This window comes from Budorcas taxicolor, chromosome 1 (assembly GCF_023091745.1).
Source record: "Budorcas taxicolor isolate Tak-1 chromosome 1, Takin1.1, whole genome shotgun sequence".
In the NCBI taxonomy this organism is placed as follows: domain Eukaryota; kingdom Metazoa; phylum Chordata; class Mammalia; order Artiodactyla; family Bovidae; genus Budorcas; species Budorcas taxicolor.
The window spans coordinates 192,785-219,667 of NC_068910.1; the positions used below are offsets into that span (position 1 = coordinate 192,785).

General features: G+C 59.4%; 1 protein-coding gene across 1 annotated transcript; it reads right to left on the reverse strand.

Moving 5' to 3' along the window:
* Positions 1 to 133: 133 nt before the first annotated feature.
* ZXDC (ZXD family zinc finger C) lies at positions 134 to 24,477 on the reverse strand. Its single transcript, XM_052643826.1, has 10 exons — positions 23,622 to 24,477; positions 21,240 to 21,392; positions 21,077 to 21,155; positions 20,173 to 20,303; positions 13,633 to 13,803; positions 9,934 to 10,580; positions 8,492 to 8,576; positions 3,403 to 3,527; positions 2,251 to 2,352; positions 134 to 1,075 (listed from the first exon to the last, which is right to left on the reverse strand). The coding sequence occupies exons 1-10, from the start codon at positions 24,475 to 24,477 to the stop codon at positions 989 to 991; spliced, it is 2,436 nt and encodes an 811-aa protein (XP_052499786.1). The 3' UTR covers positions 134 to 988.
* Positions 24,478 to 26,883: the final 2,406 nt, after the last annotated feature.

Genomic DNA, 26,883 nt, shown 5'->3' on the forward strand with positions numbered 1-26,883 from the left:
AGATTTAAACCCCCAAAGGATGGTAAAGGTGAGACCGGACCCCAGGCCCACCCTGAGGGGAGGGGATTGGCCCCACACCACAAGGAGAGGATGCAAGAGCTTCGGTTGAGAGAAAGAATACCCAGCTTCTGGCTCGGCTACAAAAACTTTTATTCACTCACACAAAGAGCTGGGCCCAGCAGCAGCAGGGACCTCAGTGCTGGGAAACGGAAGCTGGTCCGAGCACCTAGGGGGACAAAGGTCCAGCCCTGGCCCGGAGGCTGTGTGTCCAGGGCACTCTGGACAAGCGGGGAGCTGAGGTGCTGGTGGGGCGGCTGAGATCCACCTACAGATGAGGATGCAGCCCCCCACCCGCTCCCCCACAGGACACCAGGGGCCACCATGGAAAGCAGGGCCACTCCCACAGGCCGAGGCCCACGCCTCAGGAGACAGAAAGCAGAGTGAGAGCCAACAGCACCTGAACGCCAGCGCCTGCAGAGGCACGGGGACTGGCTCCGGGGCCGGCGTCCACCCCCAGCGGGCAGTCACACAGTCACAGCTCACGTCCTCTCGCAGGGCGGGCTGCGCACTGAGAGCCAGCACACGCACGCGTGCACACCTGAGCCGCCCCGGGCCAGGGCCAGGGTCCGGCATGCGCCCCAGTGCTCGGACAGCCTTGCAAACAACTGTCGGCCGCCACGAGGTACCGACACCCAAATAAAAACTAAGAAAGCTCGCTCTGTGAGTTTAACTCGGCATCGGCCGGTGCGGGGGCTGCAGCGGGGCCTGGGGGGCCACCCGTGTCCTCGGCCTGTTGGCTGGGGGCCCCTTGCGTCCTCAGGGGCCGCACTCAGCGGAGCAGGGAGACGGCACCTGCTCTCGCAGTCGGGGCGGGAGGCCCAGCCCCAACCGTCCCTGACAGAGGGGGACAGAAGCACTCAGCACTGCCCCGGAGCCTCCGAAGAATGGGCCTGGCTGCCCAGCAGCGCCCCCGGCCCAGCGGGGTGGGTCACAGCCAGGCCCGCAGACCAGCGGCACCTCCCGAGCACGGCACGTCCTCGGGCCCTGCGGCACCTTCTCCCGCAGGCAGCACCTCCTGCAAAGCAAGCACAGTGGTGAGCTCGCCCTCCCACAGTTTAAGCATGTGTCATTTCAGGGAAGATTCTGCCACCAACAAAACTGAGGGGAGCTGAGCTCCGTCCCTGCCGCAATCTCCTCAGAGTGGGGACTCCCCACCCCGGCCGGCCCCACGTGGACAGGCTCCATTCTCTTCAGAGAGGGGATTCCCTGCCCCGCCTGGCCCCGCGTGGACAGGCTCCATTCTCTTCAGAGAAGGGACTCCCTGCCCCGCCTGGCCCCGCGAGGACAGGCTCCATTCTCCTCAGAGAGGGGACTCCCTGCCCCGCCTGGCCCCGCGTGGACAGGCTCCATTCTCTTCAGAGTGGGGACTCCCCACCCCGGCTGGCCCCGTGTGGACGGGCTCCGTTCTCCTCAGAGAGGGGACTCCCTGCCCCGCCTGGCCCCGCGTGGACGGGCTCCATTCTCCTCAGAGGACTCCCTGCCCCGCCTGGCCCTGCATGGACAGGCTCCATTCTCTTCAGAGAAGGACTCCCTGCCCTGGCTGGCCCCACGTGGACGGGCCCCAGCCGCCACCTCCAGGGAGCCGCCCTGGCACTGGGCTCCAGGCCACCACAGACACCGATCACCGCCCACCCCCCACCGCCCCAGGAAGGAGCCCAGGACGAGGGCCGCCCCGCGGGAGGAGGAACGCTGTGAGGCCTTCTAGATGCTGCGACCAGGGGCCTCCAAGCTCCATCTACTGTCCACTTCTAACACCACAGCCCAAGTTGAATATAAGAAAACCAGTTACTGTCTGACTTTTACATATCTGTTTCAAATCTGATAAAATACAGAGGTCACCCTTATCTATCCAAATCTGAATTATCCACTGCCACCCACACGCAGCTTAACCCCTGACTCCAGCAAACCATTTACCCTGTCTGGGCCTATCTCTGCACAGGCTGAAACCCGGCCAGCCCAACTCTCACAAGCCTGAACACGTGAACTTGAGTATGTGAACCCCACCTCACCCACTGAGACGTGTGAGCCTGAGCTGCAGGCTCAGCCTTTGCTGCTCAAACCCTCACCCCCGTCTCCAGAAAACACCCTGGCCAGGTGGCCACGGGGCCCAGGGCGCGTCCACCTCAGGGACGAGCCTGGGAGCCAAAGCTGCGTGGGGCTCAACCAACCCGGAGAACAGGGGCAGCGAACCTGGAGGACATAGACGGGCAGGTCGACAGCAAGCAGGGGGTGGAAGGCGGGAGGCTGCGGGCTGAGTGCCAGGGGCAAGACCGCGTCCCCTGAGGGGTCATCCTGCGGAAGCAAGAGCACCATGTCAGGGACCCCGGCCCCAGGAGGCACCCCCCGGACGTGGCTGCGCCAGCCCAGCCCCTCTCCCGGGGAGGCCCGAGGCCCACGCTGACTGGGGCCGGTGGCCAGCTGCCTGCCCTCCCTGCTCCCACAGCCCTGCTCAGCCCCGAGGCCCACAGCCGCGGACACAGAGGCGCTCAGTGAAGACGCGCCGGGGGTCAGAGCCACGCGTCCTCCCCATCCCCTGCCAGCCCCGGAAGGCAAGGCTGAAGGTGACCGCATCCCGCCAGATGCGGGAGCCCAGATCCTGACCAGGAAAAGTGTGGACACTGCGGCACAACAGGCAGGGGGTAGGGGTACTGTCTGTGTCTCTGGGTGTGTGTGTGTGTGTGTGTCTCGGTGTGTTGTCTGTGTGTCTCTCTCTGGGGGTGTGTCTCTCGTGTCTGTGTCTCTTTCTCTGGGGGGGGGTGTGTGTGTCTCTGGGTGTGTTTCTGTGTGTGTCTCTGGGTGTGTGTGTGTCTCTTGTGTCTGTGTCTCTCTCTCTGGGGGTGTGTGTGTGTCTCTGGGTGTGTCTGTCTCACTCTCTGGGTGTGTGTCTGTGTGTGTCTCTGGGTGGGTGTGTATGTGGGTGTGGGTCTCTCTCTGGGTGTGTGTGTGTGTGGGTGTGTGTGTGTGTCTCTGGGTGTGTGTCTGTGTCTCGTGTCTGTCTCTGGGTGTGTCTCTCTGGGGGTGTGTGTGTGTGTCTTGTGTCTGTGTCTCTGTCTCTGGGGGTGGGTGTGTGTCTCTCTGGGGGTGTGTGTGTCTCTGGGTGTGTGTGGGTGTGTCTCTCTGGGGGTGTGTGGGTCTCTGGGTGTGTGTGTGTGTGTGTCTCTGGGTGGGTGTCTGTGTGTCTCGGTGTGTTGTCTGTGTGTCTCTCTGGGTGTCTGTGTGTCTCTCGTGTCTGTGTCTCTCTGGGTGTGTGTGTCTGTGTGTGTCTGGGCGGGTGTGTGTCTCTGGGTGTGTCTCTCTGGGTGTGTGTCTGTCCCTCTGTGTCTGTGTGATGCATGCTCTCACCTGCAGCAGCTGCACCTGGACACACGGCAGGGCGCCAGGCACGGCAAGGCCGCCCCATAGCCAGGCTCCCGGGCCAGCGCAGACGTCCCCTTCCCCGAGGCCTGGTGCAGACTCCCCAGTGGCTCCTGAAACAGAGCACGTCCTCCTGCGTCCTCCACGCACACGGTGCTCGGGCCCCCCGCCCTCTGGAGTGGACCCCGCCTCACCCTGCACACCCACCAGCCAGGGGCACTCGGGGTTCCTGACACGTGGAGCACAGAGCTCTCGGGAGGACGGACGGAGGCTGCCTTCCCCACCCCCACTCCCAACACCTGCTAAGCGGCTGTTTCGGTCCAACTTCCTTCACAAAAACCATCACTGTCTTGGTTTTATAACAATGCACTTTAAAAAACATTGACCAGGAAGCGTTTCCTAGCCCCAGAAAGGGTTTCTCTGACACAGGAACACGGCCCCAGCTGGCTCCACTGCCCAATCTCCCTGACCCTGGACGGCGGAGTGGGTACGGGCGTGGGGAGCAGGGGGCGGGCAGACACGCTCCGGTGCGGGAGTGCCAGGGTGACTGGTGGACACGGGCACAGAACAGCCTCGCGCGGAAGACGAGCCTCCCCACGGACATGGCCACGCCTGTGGGGGCTCACTTGCAGACACCCCGCCCCAGCCCCCGCACAGCCTCCGGGTCCACATTCTGGCCTCCGCTGGAATTTTACGGGAGTCCCTGTCAGGCCTGCAAGTCTTCATCACCCCAGCACACTTCCCTGCCACAAACATGTCCATAAATGGGAATCCCACTTATTTTTAAAGTTTATTTAAATGCACTTTCTAGGAGTGAAGGTTCTTCATCTGAAAAGCTGAGTTACCGCTACAGTTATTAACAGTGCAAACCCATCGAGGAGAAGACATATTAAACTGCTAACTATGAAACATCAAAGGGGAAACCTCGCTGACGCGTCGAGGAGGGCACTGCCGGCGTGCTCCCAGACAGCTCGTGTCTGTGTGAGCTTGGAGACTGTTGTCGAAACAATTTTATAACAAAAAGCTCACGTGTTTTAAATAGACCTTCAACCCAACTCTGCAGCTGCAGATTCAGCTCATTTGCTTTGGATGAACCCCACATGGTACAGACGTAAACTGACGTGGGGTCTGACTCCATCTCACACCCGAGTGGACACACCTGGCACGCCAACGTGTGCTTCAAGGCGCGTCGAGGAAGCCCGTCATGAAACCACTGGAGTGAATGAAGGCGGGCCCCGACGACGCACCTTTCGGAGTCACTTTTAGCAGCAGACGAGATGTGGGGCTGTCTCTGGTTATTAGGAATCTGCCTTCCAATACAGGGGGTGGGGGTTCAATCCCTGGATGGGGGACTAAGATCTCATACACCGTGGAGCAGCGAAACCCGTGTGCACCAGAGCCGAGACCTCGTGTGACCCAGTGAAGCCCGTGTGCACCCCGTGTGACCCAGCGAAGCCCGTGTGCACCACAGCCGAGACCCCATGTGGCCCAGCTAAGCCCGTGCGCACCCCGTGTGACCCAGCTAAGCCCGTGTGCACCACAGCCGAGACCCCATGTGACCCAGCTAAGCCCGTGTGCACCCCGTGTGACCCAGCTAAGCCCGTGTGCACCACAGCCGAGACCCCGTGTGACCCAGTGAAGCCCGTGTGCACCCTGTGTGACCCAGCTAGCTAAGCCCGTGTGCACCACAGCCGAGACCCCATGTGACCCAGCTAAGCCCGTGTGCACCACAGCCGAGACCCCATGTGACCCAGCTAAGCCCGTGTTCACCACAGCTAAGACCCAGCACGGCCAACTTTTTTTTAAAGTAGGCAACGTTTACACGACGTGTGTCTCCTACTCATCACCAAGTCACATCATAAAGGTGCAGTGAGTCTGAGCCCCTCTCTCCTTGACACTGATGACACGGCACAAGCCGTGCTGCCTCTGAGACCCCAGCTGGGATCCAACCCCGCCTTCATGCACAACTGTGGGCACACGTGCTGCTTAAATGGGAGAACAGAGGGAAAGTCACACGTACAGATCAGAACTGAACTCCCTTGGTTCTTCTAGATGTTACGACCGAGTGCGTGTTTCACTCTTGGTGACGGGTGGGTCCACGGGGCTCAAACACGAGCCCAGCGTCTGTCAGAGACGAGCACGTCCCTGTGTTCACGAGCTCAAGCCCGGTCTGCTTTGCCCCCTAGGTCAGCACACACTTGACTGAGCGAAATCACAGAAACCCTTCTTCCAGCACACCTTCAGCCCACGCGAGGGCCTGTGCCCCGCAGACGCCACAGTCACTGCCAGAGGAGCCGCTGCCGCTGGCACGGAGGGTGCTCAGCTGGGCCCCTTCCCCTCTCACCTGGCGGGGGCCCGTTCCCCTCTCTCACACCCGGGGACCCCCTTCTCCCCTCTCACCCAGGGGCTCCTCTCCCATGCAGAGAACATCCGAGCCATCAGTGGACCATGGCCCGGCCCTTCCCCAGCCATGTAGACACGCGTGCTCTCAGGACAGGTCCACTCGGGGGAGGCGAGGTGACGTGTCAGGCACCGTGGAAAGGGACAAAGCTCAGGGGAGTGCCGGGAGACCGCGTGAGGAATTCCTCCCGTGACGAGGTCATGCGGCAGAGCTCTGACGGCAAGGCTAATCGGACCTCAGGTTTTCCCCCTGGAATTGCCTGAGCATCCACCCCCCAAAAATAAGAATCGGCCTGCCTTTCCACTCTTCTGACATTCTCTGGAAAAAGTCAATTCAGGGCTTTAGTCTTCTGCATTTGAAAGAGTGTTTCAATCCAGAAACCGCTCTGATGGCTTTCTGGCCTGCCCGCAGGACTCGTACAGCTGCGCGTGTGATTGTTTGAGGCCTCCTGACCGCAGGAGGCTCAGGAAGCTTAAAACATCCTAGGAATGTAGGGGCTTCCGAAGAGTCAAAATCTTTAGAATAGGACTGATTAAAAGTTTCATTTGTTGAGTCAATGCTTGCTGCCAAATTTTCATATCCTTTATTTTTAGATATAGTTGGTATATAGAAAAGCAAGTGGTAGACCTGGTATTAGCAACATTAGATCTTTGAGTTAAGTACCTTCTTTGTTATAACCCACTGCGCCTTTGTTCTACAGCGATGTAACTTCACGCTTTAAGGAGATGCAGATGAAAGAAAAACACTTCAGGGGAAACGAGATTAACATTCATTACGGAGGAGAGCCAACACGTGTTAACAAGCCTCTCGGCCAGAAGATAATGTCAATCACCGGAGACCTTTTGTATACAAAAAGAGATACAGAAAGAGTCTGGGCTGCGAACGCTACATGATTTTGTATTACCCATTGATCTCTGTGTATAATCAAAAGTATACAAGGCCTTGAGGGACAATAGACGGAGAGCCAGTCGCTGGACTGGTTTCCCCCGTGTCTCCTCTTTACTCTAATTTCAGGCTGAATTCCCATCTGGGACGTGGAGGCTCACTGTGTCTACTTACTTGACCTGGCTTTTAAGATCCGTGAGAGAGAGAGCCCAAGGCGGGGCACTCTCTGATATTCAAAAGGGCGCCGGCAGCCTAACATAGAAGCTCCTTGTCTGGAACTTTATTGATTTTCCTCTTAACCCAAGTTAATCAGCCTCTTCTCTCCACTTAATCTTCCTACTACACTATTTCTTCCTAATCTAATCTTATATTAATAAATAAATAAGTCTTTCCTCGCCGACTCCGTCCACCCTTCGAATTCCCTGGATCCACCGGGGCTGGACCCCGGCAGGGAAGTGTTTTTCTACATGTCTGCAGTTCCACCAAAAGCAAGGCTCCAGGGAAACGCACGGCTGGCCCGGGGCTCTGGAAAAGGGAAGGTGGGCACGCACTTACGCTCCTCCTCCTGCGGGCTCTCGGGCCTCGAGCTGGGGGTAGGGGTGGGAGCCTTCCCACTCAAGGAGACGCGCCCCCCTGCCTCAGGTGGGAAGCCTGGACACCTGGCAGGCTCCGTCTGGAAAGCCATACAGTGCTTGAATCACCGAGCAGGCAGACATACCCGACCACCCTTGGAGGGCACAAGCAAGCCAGCAGGCTCCTCGTCCTGAACACGGTAAGTTCGGGGACATTTCTGCTGACCTTCCTGCATGAGCAGAAGTTGTCTAGCTGAAAGTGGGCGGGGTGGACGTCAGCATCTTCTGCAGCCCTGAGGGAGTGGCAGGCCCAGAGCCCGGGCCTTGGGAGCCGTACGGAGCCCCCACGCCCAACTCGCCAGGGCACAGCCTCTGGTCATGTTACAGCCTCCTGCACGCTGACAGGCCCGCCGGCCTGCGGACACACTGCCCCAGCTCTGCAGCAAGTGCGTGCATGTGCGCGCGCACACACACACAGGGGAGGAGCCAGGGCGAGGGTGGGGGTGCACACGTGTGAAAGGCCCGAGGCACAACGCCTCCCCGGTTGACCCGGGCAAACAGACTCACAAACGCTCACGGCTTTTATGACTGAAAACTGGATGTGTGCTAGAAGCCAGCTTGAAAGAAAGGCAAGCTGGTAACGTCTAACCAAGTGATGACCCTGTCTGGTATGTTTCTAAATGTCCTAAGTTCTAAAAAGATAACGCTCAAGTATTAACACGAACAACAAAGAAACAAAACGGCCCGACAGCCGCCGCCCCGGCCACGCCGTCTCCACGGGCCATGCCGTCTGTGCCCCCACCCGCAGCCCCCACCGCCCCGGGGCTCGAGGACCAGGGGGCCTCCTCCCCTGTGACAGTGAACACCGACCACAGGCAGGCACCACAGGGCAGTGTTTACGTGAAGAAAGCCACGGAAAAGAGCGTCATTCAAAGAAGAGACCGACGGACGAGTGTACCGCGGATCCTACACTCCTCTTGATGCTTTTGAAATAATCTGTAGTTAAATGTTTCACATGGTGCTTTTTGAGGGAGCCAGCAACAGCCTCACAATGCACCAAGTACAGGCGCCCCAGACAGACGGACGAGTCTGCCAACAAGCATGGACTGTGCAGTCCACCCTGCGATTTAGAAACTCCACAAAGCGGCTCACGTCTTAAAACCGGAAGTGCCCTGCCCAGGGTCCCCGCGCCGCCCCGGCCCAGCACACGCAGCCTCACCCGAGCGGCTCCCGGCACCTCTCTGCCTCTTCTCCTTGGCTCGCTGGACGGACTGGCAATCAGTTCTCGCTGAGCCTCCACCTTCCTGAATCCAAAAAAAGAGCGGCATCAGTTAGGACCCGAACAGCAGGGGGGCAACTGAGCAGAGGGTCCATTTCGAGGTCAGACCGAACACCACGTCGGGCGACGGGGACGCAGAGTCACAGCGGCGACGTGACTCCAGTCCAGGAAGCAACACTTATTCCTCCGGAGGCTAAACCATATGAAACTCCTCGCACGGACCAGCCTGTTGTGAGCTGAAGACCTCTCTGCTGCCTGAAACACAGGACCCGACCACCGCCCCACAGCCTCAGCATAGCCCTCCACCCGCCCGGGGCCGGGGCTGCGGAGGCCTCAGCTGGCGAAGCGGCCGGTGCTCCAGGGAGGGCAGGACGTCCCCGAGCGCCCGGTCCGCAGGTGCGGGGCTGGGAGCTCCGTGAGGGGCCCGGTCCGCGGGCGCGGGGCTGGGCGCACCGTGAGGTCACGGCCGACCCTCATCCCCGGGGCGCTCGGGCCTACCTGCAGGCCCGTCTCCGAGCACCTGTCGGGCTCCCAGACGCCGGGCCGACCCCAGTCACACAGCTAGCGAGAGAACGGACAGGGTCGGGTCAGCCTCACATGCTGCTGGCCCTGGGCCTCAGCCATCTCTGCGTCGCTCACGGTGGAGCTCTTCGTTAAATCGTGGCCAAGTAAGATTTAACTTTTTGAACATACACATCACTATTGAATTTAACCTGCACCACAAAGAGAAACCTACTTGACTGCTCCCACCTGAGGCTGAGGAGACAGACTGTCCCAAGACTCTGCGTAAGTTACTCTCAGTTACAGTGAACAGGTAACTGACGTGAGCGCAGTTACAGCGCGTCAGCGTCAGGCCTCACAAGTGGAGCGGCGTCATGGCCCTCCAGAGACAGAGCTCCCAGACCACTCTCCTTTTCTCGTCAGTTCTAACGGGTAATTCTTCCTGGTTTTCACGTCCATGAATCTTTAGACACTGTTGACGCTGCAATTCCTCTCAGTCAGGAGTCCGTCTGAGGACCTGCCATTGTGTGATACGCTCAACCACCAGGACACGTCAACATTATGAACATCCCAGCTTTTCTCAAGAAAAGACATCATCCCCAAAACCCCAGCACTCAGAGGACCTTGGAAATCATGTCGAAGCCCCTCGTTTCAGAAATAACTGAGGACTGAAGGCTCGGACAAGTTAAGTGATTTGCTCAAGGTCATAAACACTAGTCCGTTCCAGATTCGAGACAGGAATTCAGGTTTCCAGACTTGTAGCCGGGGCTCCATGCTCTCGCAGGCCCCTAGGAAGCGTCTGCAGTAGAGGGTCAATCCAGGACATCACACGGCGGGGCAGGAGCCGAGCTAGGAGCCGGCGACCCCAGGGCGCCTCGTACCAGGTAGAAGCCGCTGGTCCCCGCCGCGAGCCCGGCGTCTCTCCGAGGACCACGCTGCTCCGAGGGGCTAGACTCTGCAGGCCGCGACGCCCCTTCGCCCAGCTCCTGCTGCCAGCCGGGCTGGGCGCGGGGGGGTGAGTCTGGCTCCATCTTGATGGGCACCAGGGGCTCCGGAGCGCTGCTGGCTCCCTGGGGGCCACTCAGGGTCAGAGCCTGGGGGTCCTGATCCAAGCTCTTCACGGGCACAGCCACCAGACAGCCCAGGGTCCCTGTGCCCATGGCCGGCAAGTCGTCCGCGGCGAGGCCGCCCTGCTGGAAACCCACGGCTGCTGTCCCAAGGACGAGGGGGCTGTCCGGGCCAGGCGGGACGTCACTGTGGGCCACGAAGACCAGCGGGTCCATCGGCCCAAAGGAACCCTGACCGGCAGGTAGGTCCCCTCCAAGAGAGGCACCCGCAGGAGTCACGTCGACGGTCAGGATCCCAGCGCCCAGCACCGCGTCGGGGGGCCCGGGGGCGGCACTGCCATCGGCCTGCGGGTCGGAGAAGAGAACCGCAAGGTCCACGTGGCTGAACTCGCCCTGCCCGGGGCTGCCGGGGTCACCGCCGGGCGTCAGCGTGCTCGGAGCCCCCAGCGGAGGGAAGAGGTCTGAAAAGGAAGGAACACGGTGATCAGAGACGGGAGGGCTGTCTGCCCCTGAGACGCGGGCGGGGCACACCGAGGAGGCGCGGACGGGACTCCGCCGCCCCTGCCGGCCCCCGAAGGCACCACACTCCGCAGGGAGGAGCCGTGGGGGACGCCCGGGTGCCCGCATAGGGGCTCAGAGCCTCGAGCCCCTGGGTCTTCCCCCAGCCACTGATGCTCCCCAAGTAATAGTGAGAGAAAGTTTTACCCCGAGTCCTTCAGGCTTCACACCCGTCACACGCACGGCCCCGCAGTGCCCGTGGAGACCGCGTCCCTCACAGAGCACGAACCTCCGACCTCAGGCCGCACTGATCCCGCAGCTCGGGGACCCTTCTGGGGTCAGCCGTGTCAGGCCACCTCTCAGCCTGGTCCCCGCCTCTCCCGAGCTCGAGGGGGAGGACGGGAAGGATGGTGGGGACCAGCTGGCCGGCCAGCCTGCAGAGACACACGGTAGGCCCCGTGCACTGAACCCAGGCTGCGGCCCCCTGGACCGAGCAGCTCCCAACAGGCTTGGAGAGCCGCCCTGTTTCCAGACGCCCCTGCCCCACAGCAGGCACAGGCCCGGCCCCCAAGCGGGCTCCCCTGACCACAGCCGCACCGGCGCCCAGCACTCAAGTAACTGCTCCTCGGTGAAGGAAGGCCAGCCATGAGGTCACCCTCGGGAGAAGGGACAATGCTGACATTAAACGACGTCACTGGATGTTCACGCTGGAGCTCAGACACAAGAACACCCACCATCCCAAATCCTGGCGAGCACTCGCCAGGCACCAAGCCACCAGGAAAACAGGAGTGCGAGAATCTGGCAAAGGAGCCAGGAGGGCTGCGACAGGCCTCTCCTACAGCACCAGCTATGAGGTTCCACTGGGGACCCAGGGAGGAAAGCTGCCAGACGCCGTCCCCAAGCAAACGGAGGACAGCCACACGGAGAGCCTCTGCCCACGGCTATGCTGCTACGGAGCTCAGATGCTGGGCCCACCCACCGGGGCCTCGACGATCACCCAGCACCAGGGAACATTCTGGAGAAACGGCAGGGCCTCTCTGAAGATGGTAAAAACGGAAATACGTCTCTTTCTCAAAATTTTCCAGTTTCCTAGACAACCTTGCTAATTCAGCTCCCTATAAATAATAAATAAATAAATCAAGAATGATAATATGGTTTTTCCAGTGGTCATGTGTGGATGAGAGCTGGACTATAAAGAAAGCTGAGGGCTGAAGAATTGATGCTTTTGAACTGTGGTGTTGGAGAAGACTCTTGAGAGTCCCTTGGACTGCAAGGAGATCCAACCAGTCCATTCTAAAGGAGATCAGTCCTGGGTGTTCACTGGAAGGTCTGATGTTGAAGCTGAAACTCCATACTTTGGCCACCTGATGCGAAGAGCTGACTCACTGGAAAAGACCCTGCTGCTGAGAAAGATTGAAGGCGGGAGGAGAAGGGGACGACAGAGGATGAGATGGTTGGATGGCATCACTGACTCAACGGACATGAGTTTGGGTGGACTCTGGGAGTTGGTGATGGACAGGGAGGCCTGGTGTGCTGCAGTCCATGGGGTCACAGAGAGTCGGACACAACTGAGCGACTGAACTGAACTGAATCCAGGCAAACATCAAGAAATACCAACTTGCTCGTAAATATCTTATTTAGCATTTTGTTAATTCTGTAAGAATTTACTGGAGACCTGCCACATGCGAGAGGCAGATATTCACAAGCCGCACACAAGCACTAGCACCGGCCACGTGAAGGCAACCAGCTCCCTCAGAGCAGCACGGCCCTGCCTCACCTCCATCCAGCGTGATCCCACCAGGACCACCGTGAGGGGACCCAGCCCCTCCAGGGCCAGGCAGAGTTCCTCCACAACAGACACACACTCCCCAGCACCTACAGTCACATCGAGCCGTGAATACCTACCACTCAGAACAGACCCCCTCACCTGCCCAACACGAGGCCACGTCACCTCACAGACCGGGGACGTCCGCACCTCACGCGAGGCCACGTCACCTCACAACCAGGCCGTCCGCACCTCACGCGAGGCCACGTCACGTCACAGGGCTGGGCCGTCCGCACCTCACGCGAGGCCACGTCACCTCACAGGGCTGGGCCGTCCGCACCTCACGCGAGGCCACGTCACATAACAGAGCTGGGCCGTCCGCACCTCATGCAAGGCCACGTCACCTCACAGGGCTGGGCCGTCCGCACCTCACGCGAGGCCACGTCACCTCACAGGGCTGGGCCGTCCGCACCTCACGCGAGGCCACGTCACCTCACAGGGCTGGGCCGTCCGCACCTCACGCGAGGCCACGTCACCTCACAGGGCTGGGCCGTCCGCACCTCACGCGAGGCCACGTCACCTCACAGACCGGGGACACTCCCAGTCCCCTTCCTGACACGCCCTGCATCCCACTTCCCCTCCCAGCATCACAGAGCAGGGCGGGGGCTATGCCCAAGGCGGGCAGGCAGCCCTGGGCAGAGTCCAGCGGCAGCTGCTCAGGGGACTGCGGCCAGGACTTCACCCGCGAGGCCCTGCATGAGCAGCACACCCATCAGGCCCTGGGGAGCAGGCGGCGGGATGGATGCGGGGAGAGGCCGCTGTCCAGCACCCAGCCCCTGCCCGCCATGCCTGGGGGCCTGGGCTCACGGTCGGAAAGCCAGGCTGCCAAGTGCCCAGCGCCTGGGAGCAGGATGGCCATGGCCCTGTGCAGAGTCACCGTGGGACTCGTCGCTGTTTGCGCTCTGCCCGCGTGCTTGTCCAGGAACAGTCTGTTCGGACCCCACGACTGTCCCAGGCAGGGCTGGACAGGAGGAGCCGGAGGGGCAGCTCGGCACACAGGACAAGGTCAAGGCGAGCTTCAGGAGCCCTGACTGGCCAGGCCAGGCGGGGGAAGCCCGAGAGTGGAGGGCAAGAGGGTCGGGGTGGCACAAGCAGACACGGGTGTGCCGGCAAGGCAGCCGTGGCCCTGGGCTGGGCGTCCAGGACGCAGCGAGCAGCTGCAGCCGTGCCCGCGGCCGCCAGGGGCCCACCTGGGTGCCGGCGGTGCTGCCTGAGCATGTGGGCCTTCATGCTGTGCTTGGAGGCAAAGAGCCGGTCGCAGCTGGACACCGGACACCTGCTCTTCGGGGGAGCCACATCCTGCAGGTGCTTCTTAGCGTGGATGTAGAGGCTACTCCGCGCCGAGAATCTGGCGCAGCACCCTGGGGAGAGAGGACAGCCGTGTGAGGCGCCCGGCCCCGGCCCCGGGCAGCGCCAAGACGCCCTGAAGGCCGCGGCGCCCCGGGTGTGACACGCGGCTGCCCCCCAGCCTCGAGGCCACGCCAGCACCTCCCACCTTCCACCGCCGAGTCACACCGACCACCTCTGCTACGCTGCTACCGGAGGAAAACCCACGACCCCGAGACATCCAGGCTGCAGGTCGTCCCCACTGACCCCAGAAGTGACCTCCTCCTGTGGAGAAGTCCTCACGGCTTCCACTAAGAAGCCGCTGCCAGGTGGTTCGGGCAGACGGCCGAGAACCAGGAGGAGGGGGCCGGACCTGGGCCTGCCTGGCTGGTGGCCCACGCCCACCAGGGTCTCACAGCACGGATGGTGCTGGGACACAGGGAATCAGCAACCCGCAGAGGCTGTTGCCGGGCCTCCACGGCCCAGGCCCCACCGCCAGAGCTCGGCACGGTGGCAGGCAGTCAGCTGCCCTCGCCAAGGCAGACGGCAGCCCACCAAGGTGGACAGGGCCGGGCTGCCCGGCACTCTGGGCCCGAGGGTGGCGTCCGCCTGCAGGACAGGAACAGGTCTCAGGAGAGACGTCACCTTCCAGGTGACGAGGGGCAGGCCCGTCAGAGCCATGAAGGCCTGAGGCCCAGGGTCTACGGCAGGGTGGGAGGGAGTGGACGGCTCCCCGTGTGCTGTCTGTCCATAAAGCAGGGATGGGACGCTGCTCCCAGGTCAGGAAGGATGGCTCGGGACGGGAGGGGTTCTTGCAGGGAAAGAGGGTCCTGAGCCGCAGGAGCCAGGGTTGGCTGCCACTGAGACAGCTCTGAACTGACCTCCGGTCACACCACTCTGCTGAGGACTGGCCTGACCACAGCAGGGACGTCCTCCCAGCTCCTGCCAGAAGGCAGCTTCCGGCTGTAGAAACTTGCAAATTCAACAGAGAGCAAGATGTCGGGTGGCCCAAGGGCTCGTTCGACTTTCTCCCTAAGAAGGCTACAGTGCTGCGCCACTGTCTGTGACTTCATCCAAACAATTCTGTTAGACTGTATCGTGACAGCTGTCAAACCGGTGTGCATAACAACAAACAAAAAAGGCACCAAGACTGGTGAGTCTCTGTGTAGCCAAGACGGAAGGGAGAAAGCAACAGTTCCAGCATATCACGCTTTGTTATTTCGAGAAAATAAAAATGCAGCTGAGACACAGAAAGAGGTGTGCGCAGTGTACACAGAAGGTGCAGCGGCTGATCAGACGTGGAGGCTCCCTGCTGGACACGCTCCACGGCTGGGGAGATCGGCTGGAGTTGAAAGCAACCGAACTCAAACCCTGAGAACAACCGACGGTACGCCACGTGGGGGACAGCAGACATGCTCAACACCCACCCGCCGTGAGAGTCTCCTGTACCGCCTTGGTTACGGTCACTGCTTCGAAGTCTGGGTTCCACATAAGCAAACAAACCTTCCTGACCACACTCTACACGGGATTCTCTACTGAAACGTAATGAAAACTGTCCACTTTCAAAACACATCACGACAAGCGATGGCAAGTGCATGCTGTACGAGGACGTGGAGCGGACGAGCTCGTGGGGCAAGTGACGCGAGCCACCACCCGCCACGGCAAGGCTGGTCTTCATCCTAGAAGGCAACGTCAGGAATGTGGTGGGGCTGGAAGGGAGTCCTCTGTTATGGGCTCCTTCCAGAAAACCAGACGATTCGTTCCACCGAGCACGGCTCCCAGCAAGGCCGGCCGGCAGCAGCACTCAAGGAGGAAGCGCGTGGAGTCAGGCAGCAGAAAGCACATGCTCTGCCCTCAGGATAAGCAAGGCCGCGGGCTTCTTTGATGACCAGACAAAAACTGTCACGGCTCGGCTGGGAAGTTCTGACTCACCCCCCCTACTGACCAGACACCGTACCTTCAGAGGTCCATTTACTTGATCTGCACAAGACTCTCTCAATGGAAGAAATTTCAATTCCCTGGAAGACTTTAGAAGGCATCTGGAAGAGCTCTTTGCTCAAAAAGATAAAAAATGAGCAACTGGAACCCAACAGCACATTAAAAGGGTCACACGTGCAATCTAGTGGGATCCTTCCCAGGGATGCAAGGGTTTTCAAGACCCACACATCAATCAGGGCGACACACCACGCCGAAAGTGGAAGAACAGAAGCCACATGGTTACCTCAATGGTGCAGAAAGAGCTTCTGACAAATCCAACATCCACTTACGATAAACACTCCAGAAGGTGAGCACAGAAGGAGCACCTCTCAGCATAACGAAGGCCACATGCAGCAAACCGTCACTTCACTCCACATGCTGACATCACACTCGACGGTGAAATGCTGAGAGCACTTCCTCTAAGATCAGGAACAAGGCACGGGCGTGCCCCTTGCCACTGTCATTCAGCACAGCTTTGCAAGCACTAGCTAGGGCCAGCAGAAGAAAAAGACGCAAAGGGCGCTCAAAGCTGGAAAAGAAGACTGCGAGCTGGCACTGTCTGCAGGTGACACGACGCTGCACACAGAAGACCCTAAAGATGCCACCAGGGGACCTGGGGAGGCTGCAGGTTAGAAGAGTCACACACAGCCACCTGCTGCACTTCTACAGGCTAACACCGAGAGATCAGAAAGGGAGATTCAGGAAACAATTCCACTTGCCACGTTAGAAAAATTAACTACGGAGGAATAAACCTACCTAAAGAGACGAAAGACACGTACTCCAAACACCGTAAGACGCTGGTGAAAGCAAAGATGCGAACAAATATGCCACGGCCATGGAGCCGAAGAACCGATACTGTCAGGACGACAAACTACCACCCACGGCAATCCAGAGATTCAGCGCTGCTGCTGCTGCTGCCGCTGCCGAGTCACTTCAGTCGCGTCCGACTCTGCGCGACCCCACAGACGGCAGCCCGCCAGGCTCCCCCGTCCCTGGGATTCTCCAGGCAAGAACACTGGAGTGGGTTGCCATTTCCTTCTCCAATGCATGAAAGTGAAAAGTGAAAGTCAAGTCACTCAGTCATGTCCAAGTCTTCGTGACCCCATGGACTGCAGCCCACCAGGCTCCTCCACCCATGGGATTTTCCAGGCAACAGTACTGGAGTGGGCTGCCGTTGCCTTCTCCGACAGATTCAGTGCAATCCCTATCAAATCACCAACAACATTTTTCACAGAACTGTAACAAAAAAAATTTTTTTAATAATTTGTATGAAGACACAAAAGACCCTGAATCATCAAAACGATCTTGAGAAAGAAAAACAGAGCTGGAGGACTCACGCTCCTTGACTTCGTTCGGATTATACTACAAAGCTACAGGCATCAAAACAGTATGGTCCAGGCACAAAAATAGAAATACAGATCAATGAACAGGATAGAAAGCCCAGAAATAAACCCACACACCAAACAGGCAATTAACCAGCAACAAAGGAGACAAGACTCCACAATGTGGCAAAGGCAGTCTCTTCAACAAATGGTGCTGGGAAAGCTGGACAGCTACATGCTAAAAAAAACAGAAAGGAATCAGATCATTCTTTCACAGCACGCACAAAGATAGGCTCCAAATGGATTAAAGACCTAAACGGAGACGAGACACTATACAACTCCTAGAGGAAAACAGAACACCCTCTGAAATGGATTGCAACAGTGTCTTTTTCAATCCATCTCTCAGAATAATGGAAATAAAAACAAAAATTTAAAAAAAGGGGGGACCTAATTAAACTCAAAAGCGCCTGCCTAGCAGAGAAAACCATAGAACAAAAAGACAACCCACAGAAAGGGAGAAAATATTTGCAAGTGATGCAACTGACACGGAATCAGCCTCCAAAATTTATAAGCAGCTCTTGAGGCTTAGCATCATCAAAACAAAGAACCCAACCAGAAAATGGTCAGAAGACCTAAATGGACATTTCTCCAAGGACGACATATAGATGGCCAAGAGGCACACGAAGACGCTCCCTATCGCTAATTCTCAGAGAAATGCAGATGAAAACGTCAGTGAGGTAGCACTCCACACCACTCAGAAGGGCCATCATCAAAACATCCATAAACAGGGCTTCCCTGACGGCTCAGTGGGGAAGAAGCTGCCTGTCGATGCAGGAGAGGCAACTTCAACGGCTGGCCGGGGAAGATCCCACCCGCCTCCGAGCGACTAGGGCCACACGGGCGCCAGGCTGCTGGGCCTGTGCTCTGGAAGGCCACGCGCCACAGTGAGAGAAGCCGCCGCAGCCCGCAGCGATGAGCAGCCCGTGCTCACCACAACTGCAGAAAGGCCCGGCTCAGGCACACACAGCTCATCAAATCCACAAAGAGTAAACGCAGGCGAGGACGTGGAGGGAACGGAACCTCCTGCACTGTTGGCGGAAATGTAAACTGGTGCGGCCGCTATCCAACAGTGTGGAGGCCCTTAAACAACTAAAAACAGAGACACCATACGACCCTGCAACCCCACTCAGGAACACGTATCTGGAGAAAAACACGATCCCAAAGGATACCCGCGCCGCAGCGTTCACTGCAGCACCGTCTGCAAGAGCCAGGAGGTGGAGGCCAGCTGTCCATCGACAGAGGGACGGGCAAAGGAGACGCGGGACGAGCCCACCGTGGACTAATACGCAGCCACCACAAGGGACGACGCGATGCCACTTGCAGAGCGTGGGGGACCCCGAGGCTCTCCTGCCAGGTGAAGGGAGAGAAGGAGAAATATCATATGGCACCCCTCGCAAGTGAGGTCTGAAAAAGTAACGGTGCACACGCGCTCACTCACAGAACAGAAACAGACTCGCAGGCTTGGAGAACGAGCTTATGGGTGCCGGGGGAGGATGGAGGGAGGGGTGGAGCGCCATGTGCACACGCTGCGTGTTTCACATACGTGAGCAACAAGGCCCCACTGCACAGCACGCAGGGCTCCGCTCAGGGTCACGGGGCCGCCTGGGGGCGCTGGGGGAGAAGGGACGCGCGTGTGTGTGTGTGTGCGGCGGGTCCCTTCATCATCTACCTGAAACTCTCACAACACTGCTAAGGACTAATTAGGTGGCCTCCAAGATAAAATGAAAAGTTAAAGAAAAAAGAACAGAGGGCACAGGAAACGCTGGCCCATTGATGGGACTATACCGCGAGAATGTAACGCTGATCCGCAAGAGCTGCTGACACACGCGGCTTTCCGATGACCCACTGCACGCAGAACCTGAATGAAGACTCACTGAGAACGTCTTCTATTTGACTGGTGTTTGTATGGAATGAGGCTACCGTAGAATGTGGGGAAATGGGTTGCTCCAGTTTCTAAACAAAACGGAAAGAATTGTCCTAGCTGCATTTGTTTTGACATTCTTGATGCAAATGAACCAGAGAGTACGGCTGGAGGGGAAAACAAGGGCTTCCCCAAACACTGTAAATGCCAGCAACCGCGTTCTTACTGGGCTATGAGACCTTGAAATAAAGAATGCAATGTGGGGGGAATAAAGTTTGGGGAAGATAGAATTATGATGCCAGCTGAAAAATGCCAGAAGGCAGCTGAACAAAATGGTGAGTAAGGAGTTCGACAGAGTTCTTGGTGAATGTGAGAAACGTGTCTTTTATTTTTACTTAAAAGCTGAATGAAGCTTTTAGCCAGCCCAAAGGATCTCACTTTCGCCCAGGTTCCCTCCAAGCTCAGCAGCACGTGCGTGTGTCCACGTGTCAACAACCACCTCTTCCTGAGTGCAGCGGTCTACCGAGACTCGCGTCACGCCCTCACAAAGACATGCCCGCAGTCCTCACGCTTCTGCCAAGCTATCCCGCCCAAGGGAAGGCAGCAACAACCCTCTAGCAACAAACATCCCTGCGGACCCCAACTCCTGCCCACCTTCCCAGGGGCCGCACACACTTGCCAGGAGAAGCCCCGCCAGGCCCAGGCCGTCTTCAGCCCGCCCCCTGGTGCTTCTGTCTCCAACCCCTCCCCGCCCCACCCCAGCACAGTCTGGGTGGCTGCCGTCACGTCCCCAGCACCCCACTCGTTGGCTGTGCGCCTGTGGCCCGCCCCCAGCTGGAGCCCTGCGGAGACGCCAGTCTGTGTCTGGTTAGACCGCCGGGGTGCCTTCGCCATGCTCCAGGGAACGCTCAGCTTCAGGTGGCTCTGCAGCATCTCCCTGAACGGCACTTTCCCCACAGTATGACGCCAAATCCTCACAGCGTCAGGCCAGCGGGGACTCGGCAGAGCCACCGCCCCAGGCCCTGGCTCCAGCGGTCGGACTCTGCACCTGCTTGCTAGCACTCCGCTCCCAAAACGCTCGCCCCTGGCTAAGACCAGCCGAGCCACCCCACACCCCGGCCCACGTGGCACCTCAGACACTTCCACCCACAGCGCCAGGCAGCCGTGGGGCTGCTCACACCCACCTTCCACAGGACAGGCGAAGGGCTTGGTGCCCAGGTGGGTGACGCTGTGGCCCTTCAGGTGCTCGGCCCGGGTGAACGACTTGCCGCAGCCCTCGACGGGGCAGGGGAACCGGCGGTCGTCGTCATGCTTCCTGCGGGACAGACGGCAGCGAGGGTGACGACGCGCGCCACCCCCCGGCAGCCGCAGCTCTGCATGAGGCACCCACCCACGAGCTCTCCGCGCCGCAGGGGAAAACGACTCGTCTCAGAAAAGCCAGGATTTGGTCCCCAGCCCTCATGGGCAGTCCTCCTTCCTGATGGAGCCGACCACAGTCAGACTCAGAGCTTCCACGCAGGAAGGAGCAGCCGCCTCCCCCGTTCAGCCACCCACCACAGGCTGTCCCAGCGGCAGGGGCCTCGCCTGACACGCACACAGTCTCTGTCCGCATGGACGCCCTCAGCCCCGGCTGTGAAGGACAGAATGCCTCCCAGCTCTCTGGGCCCCCAGGCAAAACAGGAGGACAAGCGCTTCAGCATCAGAGCTGCTGAGAGGCCAAACGCAGGACAAAGGTCAAGCGCTAAGGGCCACCTGCACAAGGCCCAGACCCTCAAGGGCCACCACCACCACGGAAATGACGATGGCACTGGCACGAGGGAGGCTCGGTCTACAACCCTAGCTCTGCTAAAAACCAAGCTGAGCGTTAAGCACACTAACTGAACTTTAAAACAAGTACACACAGAAAAGCTAACTTACAGTGATTGGACTCTGTGTGTTTTTCTTCTTATAAACTTTCTGAACTTTCCAAGTTATCCACACTTGTTTTTTATAACTTAAATCCACGGACCATCCCATCCACAGGCCTCTGCTACTGAGCAATAACTCAGTCGTTTCGAAACGAAGAATCCAACCCAAATGCGAGGTTACCTCTTGTGCCTCAAGAGCTTAGACATGCTGGTGAAGGTCCAGCCGCAACTGTCGGAGTCACAGATAAAAGGCCTCTCACCTTAGGGAAGAAGAGCCACACTCGCGGTTACCGCTGGGACCTGCGCAGACGGCGGGCTGGGGCCGGGCGTCCCTGGCTCGTTACCTGTGTGGCTTCTCAGGTGGATTTTCAGGCGACAGGCTTTGTCGTACTGTTTGCTGCATCCCGGAAAGGAGCAGGAAAAGAGTTCTTGTTCCCGGAAGTGGGCCCGGTTATGGGAAAACAGAGCGCTCACAGTGATGAATGTCTTCTCGCAGCCTGAACAGAGAAACACAGAGCCTGCTCACTGGCGGGACGGAAGGCACGTCACAGAGCTAACCCAGGCACCGCCCCGGGCGCCGCTGGCACCAGGGCAGACAGGAGGAGGACGCGAGGGCCTCCCTGGAGGCTAAAGTCGGGGCGGCTCGGGGCAGTTCACAGGCCACCTGCCCCACGTGGCCACCCGGTCGTCCTCGGATGCAGCCATCAGCTCTCAGCTCAGCACGACAGACACTCCAGGTGTGGTGGGAACTCAATGACCCGTAAACCCAACAGATGAACCAGATACTAAGGACCCAGAGTCTGTCTGGTCGGGCTGAGCCTGAGAGGGCTCCCAGCCACTGCAGTAACACCTGAGGTTCTCCCAGCTGCGGGGTCAGGCCCAGCCCCCATCCCTGAGCACGTCCTCCCGGAGGCAGAGCGGCCCCTGCTGCGAGCTCCTCCTCCCTCTGGCCTGTCTCCTTGGGGCTTCCTGCTCTGTCAAGAGTCACCGGGCTCCTCTGCGCTTACAGGGCCTCTTCCCACCTCCGTCTTCAACCCAGGCTGACCCACGGGACTTCAAACATCACTAAGCTCTCCACTGGGGAGAGCTAGAAGCCACCAGCTCCTTCCCTGGCGGCTCCCTGGTAAAGAACCCCTCCTGCAGTGCAGGAGACCCAGATTTGATCCCTGGATCGGGAAGATCCCCTGGAGAAGGCAATGGCAACCCACTCCAGTATTCCTGCCTGGGAAATCCCACGGACAGAGCAGCCTGGTGGAAAAAGCAGGCTGTCCGTGGAGAAGCAGAGCTGGACGCGGCTTGGCTACTAAACAACCAGCTCTCCTTCGACAGAAAGGTCAGTGCTCACAGCCGGCAGACCCACGAGGCTGCAAGATGCCCGTGAGCAGCGGGCGCTAGGGCCCCTCACAAGCCCTCCCGGGGCCGCCACGGGTGCAGAGCCCGGCGCCCCTCCTCTCCGCAGTGACAAAGAGCAGGGAAACGCTCATCTCCCCAAACGCCCCCCACTCCTCCTCACGTACACACCTGTCTCTCCCCAGCGGCCCTGGCCACTCCTCATTTTGGGTTGCCCCTCCGTCAGGTAGACACATCTAAACAAGCAAAGCTGGAGTCTGCCTCAGCAAGACACACCCTCCCCCAACCGACAGAGAAGCCCGGGACCCAGCACCTCAATCCTCCCCAGCTGGAGCAGCTCAGCAGCCCACAGCCTCCCCCTGGGTCAGCCCTAAGGCCCCTGCGGCCTGGAACGCTCTGCTGGTCCCTCTCCCTCTTCCGCCCACCGGGGACAGACACCCCACAGACCATTCACCTCAAAACCCCCGGGGTGACCCCGTGCCCGAAACAGGCGGGTTCCTGATCCTGCTAGCACTGTGCGCAGAAGGACGCCCTCTGAGCTTTTCACTAGAGCGGTCTGTAAGCCGTCCTCAGGTGCCGAGTGCGGGACAGAGAGTGCTCTCCAACCAGGCTCTCCACGGAGACAGGGTGCACAGGATCGGCCCAGGGCACAGGGGAAGATCAGAGAGAATTCCCCAACATCTGGCATTTCTTCCGCCCTTTCAGAATCCCTTTCCAGTACACGTCGGTAACCCAGACACTATGCGGAGCAGCACTCCGGGTCCACAACACATCAACCAATCGCCCGGCGCACACGCCAGCTTCTCTTTTAAGGAAGACCCTCCAGAAGCCTCCCACCTGCCCACATTCCCTGCTTTGGCTCCGCAGCCGGCCCCGGCCCCCTAGCCTCTCCTTCGCAGGGACATGCCCTCCGCTGCTGGAGCCGCCTATCCGGGCGGAGAGTCCATGGACACTCACCCACCGAACCCACCTCGCCGGGAGTCTCCATCTGAAGATGAAGACGAGTTTCAGAACTTCATACAACCATGAAGTCCAAACGAAACGAAAGTTTTAACAACATAAAAAGCGGATGCGCCGCACCGGGCGATGATCCCCTGGGGCGCCCTAATGTCTCGCCCCGGCTACGCGGCGGCCCAGCGTTCCTGCAGCCCGGGGTGCGCGCCCGCAAGCCGGACTGAGCGTTCCCCAGTGACTAGACCTCCCTCCGGCTCCGTCGGTGGGAAGACGCCTTGTGGTCTCGCTCATCGGACGCACCCGCACCCGGGGGAGGGCTCCGAGATTCCCCGAGCTACTTCGCAGCCAAGCGGGGTCCGGGAGCCGCCGCGACCCCCCGGTCGGGAGGAGAGGAGACACCGCGCCCCGCCCGCGCCGCTCACCGGGAAAGTCGCACTTGTAGGGCCTCTCGGGCTCGAAGTGGCTGCGCTGGTGCGAGCTGAGCTTGGCGTGCGTGGGGAAGCGCTCGGCGCACACCTCGCACTTGAACAGGCTCTCCTGCTCGTGCGCCTTCATATGCGCCTTGAGGTTGTACACGGTGGTGAACTTCTTGCCGCAGCCGCCCACTGGGCAGCCGAACGGCCGCAGCTTGTCGTGCGACTGCAGGTGCCGCTTGAGCTTGTAGGACGTGGTGAAGGCCCAGCCGCAGCCGTCCAGCGGGCACTTGAAGGGCCGCCGGCCCTGGCCGCTGCCGTGCGTGAGCAGGTGCACCTGGAGCTGGTGCTTCTTGGCGAAGGCGAGCGCGCACTGCGGCTCGGGGCATCGGTAGCCGGGGCCGGCGGGCGCGCGGCGGGCCTCGGCCGGGCTGCCGGCCTCCTGGCCGGGGGGCGGGCCCCGGGACGGCGCGGCCAGCGCGAGGACGCCGCGCTCCAGGCGCACCAGCAGGTCCTGCGGGCCAGCGGCCCCGGGGCCCGCGAGGGGCGCGGCGCCGGGGGCCTGCGCGAGGCGGCCGGCCAGGCTCGAGGCGGCGCGGGGCTCGGGCTCCGGCTCCCGCCGCCCCGGGGCCGCGGCCGCGCCGCGCGCCACGTCCAGCAGCACCACGAGAGAGTCGCCGCCGCCGGCGGCCGGCGGCCCGGCCTCCCCGCCGCGCGGGCCCCGCGCGCCGCCCTCGGGCTCCCTCAGCAGCAGCAAGCGGCGGCGCGCGGGGCCCGGGGCTCTGCGCGGCCGACCGGGGCCACCGCCGGGCTGGGGCCCGAGCGCGTCCGGGGCCGCGGCGGCAGGCGGCGCCGGCGCGTCCATCTTGGGCCGCGGCGCATCCAGCCACCGCCTCGCCGGAAGCACCGCCCCGCACGCACGCTCGCCGAGCGCGACGCAGGCCGGTCGGCGCCCAAGCGCGCGGCGGAGCGCCCAGGCGCGCATGCGCGGGCGGCGGGCGGCGCCCCGGGCCCGCCGGGCGCGTGACGTCACACGGGGTGGAGCCTGCCTGGAGGGGCGGAGCTGCCCGGCGGCCACTCGCTGAGGGCGGGCCTGCCGCCTGGCTTGTCGTCCAACCCGGCGCGTCTAGGGCGCTGACCCCGCTGCCGCCGCGCCGCCTCCCTGAGCGGCCCGGCCGGGCCCCGCTTCCCTCGCCGGACGTCCGGCCGCCACCCCACCGCCCCCCGCTGCTGCGGGATCCACGCAGGGTCTGTGTCCACGGCGCCCTGGTGTCCCTGTTGCTGTGCGGCCCGTGCGGACGGAGACTCCGGGGAGCCCTCCACAGCTCAGCCCCGAGGCCAGCACTGGAGACTCTGCCAACGTGTGATGCGTTGGTGACCGCTTTATTATTAAAAAGCACCTTAAGAATAAGGGACTTCGGGAGTTCCCGCGATTAGGACTCCGTTTCCACAGCTGGTCAGGGAACTTAGATCCCCCCAAACCCCAAGGTGCAGCCCCCTCCCCCAAAGTAGGTCAACAATATTGAAAAGAATAAGAAACACACCTACATATGCTTTTGAACTGTGGTGTTGGAGAAGACTCGAGAGTCCCTTGGACTGCAAAGAGATCCAACCAGTTCATCCTAAAGGAAATCAGTCCTGAATATCCATTGGAAGGGCTGATGCTGAAGCTGAAACTCCAATATTTAGCCACCTGATGCGAAGAACTGACTCATTGGAAAAGACCCTGCTGCTGGGAGGGATTGGGGGCAGGAGGAGAAGGGGACAACAGAGGATGAGATGGTTGGATGGCATCAGTGACTCGATGGACATGAGTTTGAGTAAGCTCTGGGAGTTGGTGAAGGACAGGGAAGCCTGGCGTGCCACAGTCCATGGGATAGCAAAGAGTCAGACATGACTGAGCAACTGAACTGAACTGAACCTACATCTATATCTATGTTTGTGCCAAAAATAAATTGCCCCAATACCAAGAGCCTCTTGAAAGTGAAAGTGGAGAATGAAAAAGTTGGCTTAAAGCTCAACATTCAGAAAACGAAGATCATGGCATCGGGTCCCATCACTTCATGGGAAATAGATGGGGAAACAGTAGAAACAGTGTCGGACTTTATTTTGGGCGGCTCCAAGATCACTGCAGATGGTGACTGCAGCCATGAAATTAAAAGACGCTTACTCCTTGGAAGAAAAGCTTTGACCAATCTAGATAGCGTATTCAAAAGCAGAGACATTACTTTGCCGACTAAAGTCCGTCTAGTCAAGGCTATGGTTTTTCCTGTGGTCATGTATGGATGTGAGAGTTGGACTGTGAAGAAGGCTGAGCACCGAAGAATTGATGCTTTTGAACTGTGGTGTTGGAGAAGACTCTTGAGTGTCCCTTGGACTGCAAGGAGATCCAACCAGTCCATTCTGAAGGAGATCAGCCCTGGGATTTCTTTGGAAGGAATGATGCTAAAGCTGAAGCTCCAGTACTTTGGCCACCTCATGTGAAGAGTTGACTCCTTGGAAAAGACTCTGATGCTGGGAGGGATTGGGGGCAGGAGGAGAAGGGGACGACCGAGGATGAGATGGCTGGATGGCATCACGGACTCGATGGACGTGAGTCTGAGTGAACTCCAGGAGTTGGTGATTGACAGGGAGGCCTGGTGTGCTGCGATTCATGGGGTCGCAAAGAGTCAGACACAACTGAGCAACTGAACTGAATACCATTCAATAAAGGCAACAGTCTTTTCAGTAAATAATGCTGGGATCGCTGAATAGTCACACACAGCAGAGAGGGTTTGTACCTCTGCCAGGTACCAGACACAAAAAGGAACTCAAAGTGGATCCCAGGTCTAACCTAACAGCTGTAACTATAAAATGGCCAGAAGAAAGCATAACTGTAGATCTCTGTGACCTTGGATGAGGGAATGGCCTCTCAGATGTGAAAACAAAAGCACAAAGAAGCAAACTGGGCTCCGTGAAAATTAAAAAATTTGAGTTAAGAACAGGAACTAAAAAGTGAAAACATAACCCATAAAATGGGAGGAAATTTGCAGATCGTGTATCTGGTGGGGATCTACCATCCGGAACAGATTTTTAAAAACTCCTAAGTCAATCACAAAGACAACCCAATTTAAAAATACACACAGGATCTTAATAAACATTTTTCCAAATAAGAACTAGCTAATAACGCCCATGAAAAGATGCTCAATTTCATTAGTCATCAGGGAGATGCAACTCAGAACCACAGTGAGGTGCCACTTCGCACCTACTGGGATAGTTGCAATTTTTCAAA

What these genes read in the sequence shown, in the direction of transcription:
- ZXDC (XM_052643826.1), bottom strand. Translation starts at nt 24,477, where the DNA reads ATGGACGCGCCGGCGCCGCCTGCCGCCGCGGCCCCGGACGCGCTCGGG. An exon ending in GCAGCACCGCCGGCACCCAG is followed by an intron (nt 10,581 to 13,632) that starts GTGGGCCCCTGG and finishes CTTCCTTTTCAG; the next exon opens with ACCTCTTCCCTCCGCTGGGG. An exon ending in AGGTGCCGGGAGCCGCTCGG is followed by an intron (nt 3,528 to 8,491) that starts GTGAGGCTGCGT and finishes GCTCTGTTTCAG; the next exon opens with GAGCCACTGGGGAGTCTGCA.